The sequence below is a fragment of the Toxotes jaculatrix genome, chromosome 13 (assembly GCF_017976425.1).
Source record: "Toxotes jaculatrix isolate fToxJac2 chromosome 13, fToxJac2.pri, whole genome shotgun sequence".
In the NCBI taxonomy this organism is placed as follows: Eukaryota; Metazoa; Chordata; class Actinopteri; family Toxotidae; genus Toxotes; species Toxotes jaculatrix.
Genome location: NC_054406.1, coordinates 8,776,266 through 8,784,379, shown reverse-complemented (window position 1 = coordinate 8,784,379; position 8,114 = coordinate 8,776,266). Strand labels below are relative to the sequence as shown.

The 8,114-nt window shown below is 40.4% G+C and overlaps 1 protein-coding gene across 3 annotated transcripts in view; it reads right to left on the bottom strand.

The window, feature by feature from the left end:
• Nucleotides 1-566: 566 nt before the first annotated feature.
• trps1 (trichorhinophalangeal syndrome I) overlaps nucleotides 567-8,114 on the bottom strand; it is a 118,071-nt gene continuing 110,523 nt past the window's right edge. For all 3 annotated transcript variants that reach the window (XM_041053151.1, XM_041053154.1, XM_041053153.1), the window contains exon 11: nucleotides 567-8,075. In XM_041053151.1, coding sequence (XP_040909085.1) covers nucleotides 6,486-8,075 — 1,590 coding nt within the window. In that variant the 3' untranslated portion in view covers nucleotides 567-6,485. The remainder of the gene's footprint in view (nucleotides 8,076-8,114) is intronic.

The window sequence follows — 8,114 nt, the reverse complement described above, 5'->3', positions numbered from 1 at the left end:
CTACCAAATTATGATTTATCCTCTGGGGACCATGAACGTTCACAGCAAATTTCATAAAAAATACAGCCATTAGTTTGCAATCTACCGTGTGATTGACCTAAGTTGACCTGAAGGGTCATGGGTTATGAAAATTGTAGGCAATCATTCTCTGGGAAGTTTAAATCAATACAAAAAATTTATATAGCTATTTTGCCAGCTACAGACAGACATGACATCAGAGTGACTGAGGCCCATTCACACATACACTGAAATCGCTGCATGAAATAAAAGGCACCCAGTTTATTTAAACATCCTGCACACGGCGTCTGGAACCGTCATGCAGGAAAAGTCAGTTTGGTTTCTACAGTGTGCTGTGTGTAAGAAAACAAATAATCTGATACTTGTAAAATGATAACAGCAGGCAGACAGCAGTGAAGAACAGATCAGAGCAGAAATACATGAATGTGGTGGAGCTCCTGGCCACATTCAGAGAGCACAGCAGGAGGCATGTTTGAAGGTTTTACTTTTTTCTATTCCGCTTCTTTCCCCAAAATCCACCTGACTACGGTATGAAAGCAGTCCACAGCCACCATGTCTTCATGCTCCAAAAGTCCACAGTTTGTCCCAGATTAGACCACACACCCTTTGAACACCTGAGGAGGATTTAGTAGGATGTGTTTCACTCAGGATTTATAGAACAAAAGGTATATTTCTTGTTTCTTTGTTTGGCTTTTGAATAAAACACCCATTGTACATTTTCAGTATGTTTGTTATTACTTTTATTAATTATTATCATCGTCGTCATCATCATTATTCTTCAAGTTTAGCTGTGTAACAAACTTTTCTTGGCTGTCAAAATATGTTGTTGAAATATCATTTTTGCATGAAATAAAACCTAAAAACAATAACATACAGAAAAGTAGCAGAATAAAATACAACATGAAAAAGAAAATAACCTAAAAAAATCCCATCTCTTCTATAAAAGCCATTCAACTGAATAGAGACAAAAATTCTACTAAAATATATTGGTTAAATGTACATAGTTGATGTGTGTGTGTGTGTGTGTGTGTGTGTGTGTGTGTTTGTCTGACCAATAATAAACTGGCCTTTACCTCACTTGTCTCCCATGATTAATACTGTACATCCCAAAATGTACACTCAATCCGTACCACTGTCTGTATGTGTCTTTGTGTGTATGTGTGTGTGCGTGTGTGTGTGTAAAAGTGTGTGTGCGTGTGTGTTGTCCCTTCCTTGGCAATAAAGACCATAATAAACGGAGTGCAAGCAACAGCATCATTTTCTATAACACATTCTGACACAGACGAAAATTAAAACACTTGTTAAGGCCCCCCAATGTAAACGCTGATGTGAAATGCCATCAAACCTTAAACATACAATTCAATATTGAAATAAAATAAGGTCATGTCATGTGTGTCCTGCAGAACCTCATTTCATACCTAAATTGCCTATTTTGAACCATAAATGACAGCTGAAATGCTCTCCCAATGTTCCTGTCAACGTTAACATCTATGTTTTTAGAAATACAGCATCCTTACATGACACATAGAAGACAACGCTAAGCTGGAAAATATACAAAAGAAGATATTTGGATGGGAAAGGGTTCTGCAGAGCACTTACAAAATGAAAAGTGTGCGTGAACAGAGGTTTTTATCATCAAGGTTGTGTTCTTTTTACTCTCAACTTAGTGAGTACAGAGAAAGGATTTTCTTTTAAAAGCCATTCAAACATTTTGGCATCAGAATTTGTCTCCAGCCCACTGAGAAATCCTTGTGGTTCATCAAGATGAGATGTAAAACCAGACTTAACCCAAAAAGGCAAAAGTAGTTCATCCTTTTTTTTTTTTACCCCCCACAAACCTTCCTCCTACTGTTTCTTAGAAATCAGGAGCAAATTTTGAAAACTATTACCGAAGAACTGCTTTGAAAAAAAGAGAATTGAAGTTGAATTCTTATCAAAGTCTTATCAAGTCCCGCTGGAGAGTGGATGAACCCAAATCACGGACAGTTTTACTGCTGGTATTGATTCCTTTACACAAACTCAAAGCCCATTCAAGTAGGAGAGAAATTCAACCTAAGCCAAGTCAACATAAGCAGATCAGTTCCTGTCAGTTCTGGGGCAAGAGTTGAAATCAGCTTTTTGGGCACAACATGGTGAAACTATCACCTAATTCCATTTAACTCCCTCAACCTGTCTACCAAGTGAGAATGCCTCCATCATTATTTTCATCTAAAGACGGCAGAAAAGTGGAAGAATACATGAGAGATGAGCGGCAGAGGACGGCAGAACAGTTGGAGAGATAAAAAGAAAAACAGAGAGGTATATGTCAAGTTAAAGACAACGGATGAGAAAGAAGTTGAAAGGCGGTAAAGAAAAGCAAAACAGAAGAAATGGGATGGATGGATACATCAACTAAACCTCTTTTTTATCAGCCACTGCAAGTTTAATTTGATCCCGTCCTCCCTCCATTCATCCACTTTCTCTCCATTTATTCTTCAAAGGCACCCATCCATCCATCTCAGCAGGTGTCTCTCCATCCTTCCCTTTGTTCTGTCTTTTAAGAAGGAGATGCTTCATTCCTTTTTTTTGCTACATCTGCAAATGTAAACAGTTTGTATTACGCTAGCAGCCCCTTAAGAGAAGCCCAAAAAACGTAAATTCTAAAAACTTTACGTTAGCACAAAAGATTTCCTAAAATAAGGACAATTCAAACTAGCTTATCAATTTTTGTATAAAAACTGATAAAACTGATTTTTTTTAAACATTATGTTTTTTGTATCTGTCTTATCAGCCCTTACATGATGTGACTTATTAACCAAATAAAGGGCAAACCTCAGGATAGAAGTACTTCTAAAACATGTAACAAATGGAGTTAAGATGCCTTCGCTTACAGGTGTGATGTGGATAGTGGAGCCATACATAATAAAGGTGTTAAATAAACTCTACAGAGAACAAAAAGTCCTGCACTTGACAGCAGAGTGGGTTGCAGGTCAGATAGGAGGATGGCACACTTGCTTGACAGACTGATTTCGTTTCATTTACACAGCAGCAGCAAGATGTCTTTCCTCAGCAATGATTGCCATCAGCCAGACGTCCAACTCCAGTGTAAATATGTTGCAAAAACAGTTTGCAGGTGTCTTAGCGTTATAATGAAACATGTTCAGCACTAGTTGGATAGTTTGCTTTTTTTTGTGTTTTTTTTTTTTTCATTTTCTGCTGTAAAGGATTTAAGGTATGATGCAAATGCCTTGACCCTTTGGACAGAAACTGAAAGGCTTTGTTTGTATACTGTGCATCACAGCCAATTATTCGAAAGACTAGAGGTATTAACCTGCAACCAGCACTCAACAATACACCGACTGCTCTGGTGAAAAGTTCAGCAATTTCATTTAATAGAGCAGACTAGAAAATGTATCTGATTTTATTCTTTGTTGCCATGTTGTACTAAAAAAGAAAAAAAATCTTACTGTTGGTTTCAGAAAATAATGAAATTTGATCTTTTGTTGACAAAACCGTCTTCAGATAACCCCTTAAAGATTGATGAAACTCCTTCTCACTCCTTCACACCGTAGAATGACTGTTATCCATCCCATAATATGGACACACTGGTGACACGACTAAATGCCGCAATTCAGCTTCCTTGTCCAAATGAACCAAATACACAGTGAAAAACATCCTGGTGTTAAGTGTTTCACACCAAAGCAACCGAGGCATTTGTCTCAACATTTCTACAGAGTAGTGTACATACATTCGAAAATGAAAGACGGTTAACTAATGATGAACCGTTGGCATGGCAACCAATTCCATTTTTTTGAAAGCTCATGTGGGTCTTTCTCATGGGCTGCACATATGAAAAGTCTGAACAGGTATCTGACCAATCAGACGGCTAAGCTGAAATTAAATGTCATAATCGATGACTGTGATAACTTGGTGCGTGGGAATCAATATAGCAGTTTGTTTACCCAACCTCTGCCTGACATGACTCATAATGTACGTAACTGTTGACACATTCAGACAAACCTATTAGAAAAACTGTACAAGTTACCAGGCACTAGGCGGAATATTTTTCATTCATGTGTTTAGGATAAGTATAGAAAAATATCTTTTTCTTATTCTTTAGCATGTGCCTTCCTGTCTTTCATTATCATTCAGCCTTGTATTATTTCCTTCAAAGGAGTCCCTTGGTGATTTTTTTTTTGTGTGTGTGTGTTTTCTAGCAACTAAGGCAGCAAGGCTGGAGAAGTGATTCTCTCTTTATAAAAATAAACAAGTTGGCCATCGTGCTGCTCCATTTTAAAGAACAGGGGGACTTTCAAGGAGCTGACGGTCACAATTCTCTCAGTGTCAAGAGTGAGCTATGAGAATTGCAAAATTTGGTTTAAAGAGAGACTCAGTTGTAGATGCTGTTTCCAAAGAGCAGGTGCATCTTTTTCTTAACCGTGTTTAAAAGATGGATCTGAAGTGGGTCATAAATTGCAAATAATTGTGATGGGTTAGCTGGAGTTGAAAGCAACATGAACGTTTTACTTCACTGAATTATAAAATGTAACTTTACAATCTTGAGTTTTCTTCAGTATTATTTAAGTCTAATAAGTAACAATTCCCATCCCTAGAAAAGGCAACTCATTTTGCAGATTTTATAAGATGCTAACATGCTACATAGAGGTAACCTACCAAACTCTCAGCAATATGATATTAGCTGAATAAAACACTGTAGGCAAGAGGCTCTGTAGACTCAGTACAGAGCTAAAGTTTATACAGTTAACCCACATAATTGATCTTTTTGAGAAAAAAAAGGGTTTATCCCTCTAAGTTCCTAAGTCTCTCTAGAAAACCATGTAAATGTAACCTAACAACATCTAAAAGACATACAGAAAAAAAGTTACATACTAAGACCATGTTGATCTATTAACACATAAAGATCATCATAACATATATAAGAGAACGTAAGAGAACATGCTAAAACCATTAGACCATTTAACATGTAAAAAAAAAAAAAAATGATGTGTCACATGCTATGAAACAGGTGGGTTGGTGTGCAACACGTGTGACCCCTGAGGACTGAAAAACCAAGCGCAAGCCTTCATTATGTTTACATCATCGTTTGGGGACGGACACATCCTTTGATCCTCACACACATAAACGCAATTACACAAAATGCACACATACACACCACAACCCCCTCTTTTCCTGTACCATTTCTGTTAGACGGCTGTTAACAATGTAACAAGTCTCCTTAAGAACACGAACAACAAATAGCTCAAAAACAAGAGAAAGAAAGTCGCATAGACTAATTTTTATAGTACCATTTCCTGCAAAAAAGCATTATTTGCCTTTACAAAATAACATATTATATAGGAAAGTGTAGCAAATTGCATGTTTTGAACTATAACATCATCATTATTATTATTACCATTATTATTATTAATATAAATGTTAAGCAGGTTAATAGATGGTTGTTCTATTAGGCAGGCAGCCAGGCACGTAGCTAGTATCATGGCACGGAGGAAGGTAGAAAATAATGTCACTTGGTTCGATCCAAATGGATGAAGAGAACACTTCGGTCCGGTATCGCACCGGTTTTACCAGCTGACACTGGCTTTAAGAAGTTCATGGAGTTCATAAAAGTCAAGGTCAAATCAAACCAAACCAGTCTACCATTCTGCGCCACTTCGCAGAGGTGGTGATTTTGCATTGATCCAAGAATACGGTTAGTTTCAGTAACAACAGGGCACGAGTGAAAGAAGCCAACTGATCCTTTTGTAGCAATGTAACACCAGCTGTACTGGCACCAGAACAAACTGGTTTAACTCTGAACTCTCCCTCTTCAAAGTTAAGTTTTGGTTTTGGATCCATCTGCACAGCGGAAAAACAGTTTAACACATGCTCTGGACCAGAACAAAGCAGTTCTAACCAGATCACATCTGGTTGTACCAACATAAAAGAGTCTGAATGATGCATCAGACTAGTTTGGGCCAGCTCGGGGTTCAGTTAAGCACGGTGCATAACAGATCAACTCAGTTCAGTTTAAGTGTTTTGCTTCTAGCATTTTTTTTTTTGCTCTGCTGTATGGTGGCTGTGCAAGTGCTGAGCTCCTCAGACTCATCCTAAATGAGACCAGTCCAACTTTCAGTCGAGCTTCCAATCCTCTTATTTGGAAAGCACATAAGTGGCTGTTTATTAAAGGTGATTTCAGCTGCATGCCCGGACTCCGTTGTTGAATTCTTGCCACGGAGCTGTCAAGTGACCGTCACTCAAAACAGGATTCAGGCTATTTCTCCAAACTGTCCCCGCAGCAGTTCAGCGGGATCCTACAATGATTTTTGACCATTTGACAGCCGAGTGCTTCCAGCATAAGGATGTGTTCCATTTAGTGCCCAGGATAGGCCCATTTTGACATGAGCTAGCCTCCAGGAACATGAAGGCATACAGCTTATTCATCCAATGAAGCGTGTTCTTAAAGTTTTATGTGAGTCAAAGGCATCAGATTAATTACTCTCTGCGATGTCGATGGTTTTTGTGATGTCAGCGCTACCATCTGACGCCACTTTGTCTCCTAATTCCTGGTTTGTTACGTCATGATTCTCTACTATTTCCCCCATTTCAGCTCCTGTTTCCTTATCATTGGCATCACTGCCTGTAACTTCTTCTGCTCGATCATCATGAAGCGCTCCCATGACATCATCGCTTTCACATGTGATCTCATCATGATCACCTCCATCTTTCGTCTCCTCTGGCGTCACCCTGCGAGACTCGTGCTCGGACATCAACGCGATGCTCTGAATTTTGCCGTCTTGCATGTGACCCTTCTGCTGTGACGTTTTGTCTGTGTACCTGTGTAAGCCCCTCTGTATGTGTGTGGTGAAATCATAGCGATCCACGCACACGTGGAGGCAAAAACTGCACTGGTATGGTCCCTGGTCACCGTGGCAACTCATGTGCAGGGCATACATAACTTCATCAAGGAAGTAGATCCCGCAGTGGATGCAGCGATTGGTCAGGTCATCCTGTGTGGCCACTTCCACCATTGTGCGATTCAATGAAACACTTGACTGGCTTTTTGTCAAATGATCTTTTTCTTCCTTTCCTATCTCCTCCCTCTGGTTCCCTCCGCCATCAGTCCTCTCCTCCTCCTCTTTCTCTCCTTTCCAGTTCTCTCTCAGCCTCTCGGCTGGCGGCGACTCATGCCTTCTCCTCTCTGCACCATTTGTTGACACGTGTGTGTTTGCAGCACTTGTATCTCTTTGTCTTATTGCAAGATCCAAAGGAGCATCATTTTCTAATGAAGATGATGAGGAGGATGTTTGTGGATGAAGAGGAGGAGGAGGATAGTGAGGAGGAGCTGGAGGAGGTGGAAGAGGAGAGTAGGGAGAGGCGCAGTAAGGCACCGTGTAGCTTTGTTGATGATGCTGTACTGGAGTCACCATTGCACCGAGATAATGAGCGTTATTTCCAAGGCTACCAGGGCTGCTTAGATTACTGATGCTACCAGGAACCCCAGAGGTGGCTGCCATCTTGTACTTGGTCCAGAATCTGAGCCAATCTGACTCAGGGGTCAAATCAGGTGAGAGGGTTAACGGTAGGGGTAAAGAGAAAAGGGGATACTGATATTTTTCAATGGGTGAACCAGGAGGCGAATAACTAGACGGTTTGGATGGACGCATATATTTTTCAATCGGACTGCCTCTTTCTGATCCCCCTCCTCCTTTACCTCCCTCTACCTTTGATGTTATCCCTCCCTCTGCAATGCCCCCATTGCCCTCAACTACCAGTGAGGATGGGGGATGTGAAGAGAGGAGAAGAGGAGTCATGCGTCTGTGGATCTCCAATGTTTGGTTGGCTAAGAAGGCTTGAGTGGATCGGGGTGAGCGTGAGCGAGGGGAAGGCTGCTGGTTTTTGATCGACGCACAGCTTCGGTCTGACTCCTCCCCATTCATGCGTTCCTCACTGGAGATTCGTTGTTGCTTGGGGGCGGGGTTTTCAGACGCCAGTGAGTCAGGGTTGAGGCGCTTTCGGGTTCTGCGTCTTATAATTTGTTCACCGTTGTTCTGCTTTATGATGTTTAGAGGTCTGGGTGTCTAGAAGACAAAGAAAATAAAGAAGGACATGGAAAAAAG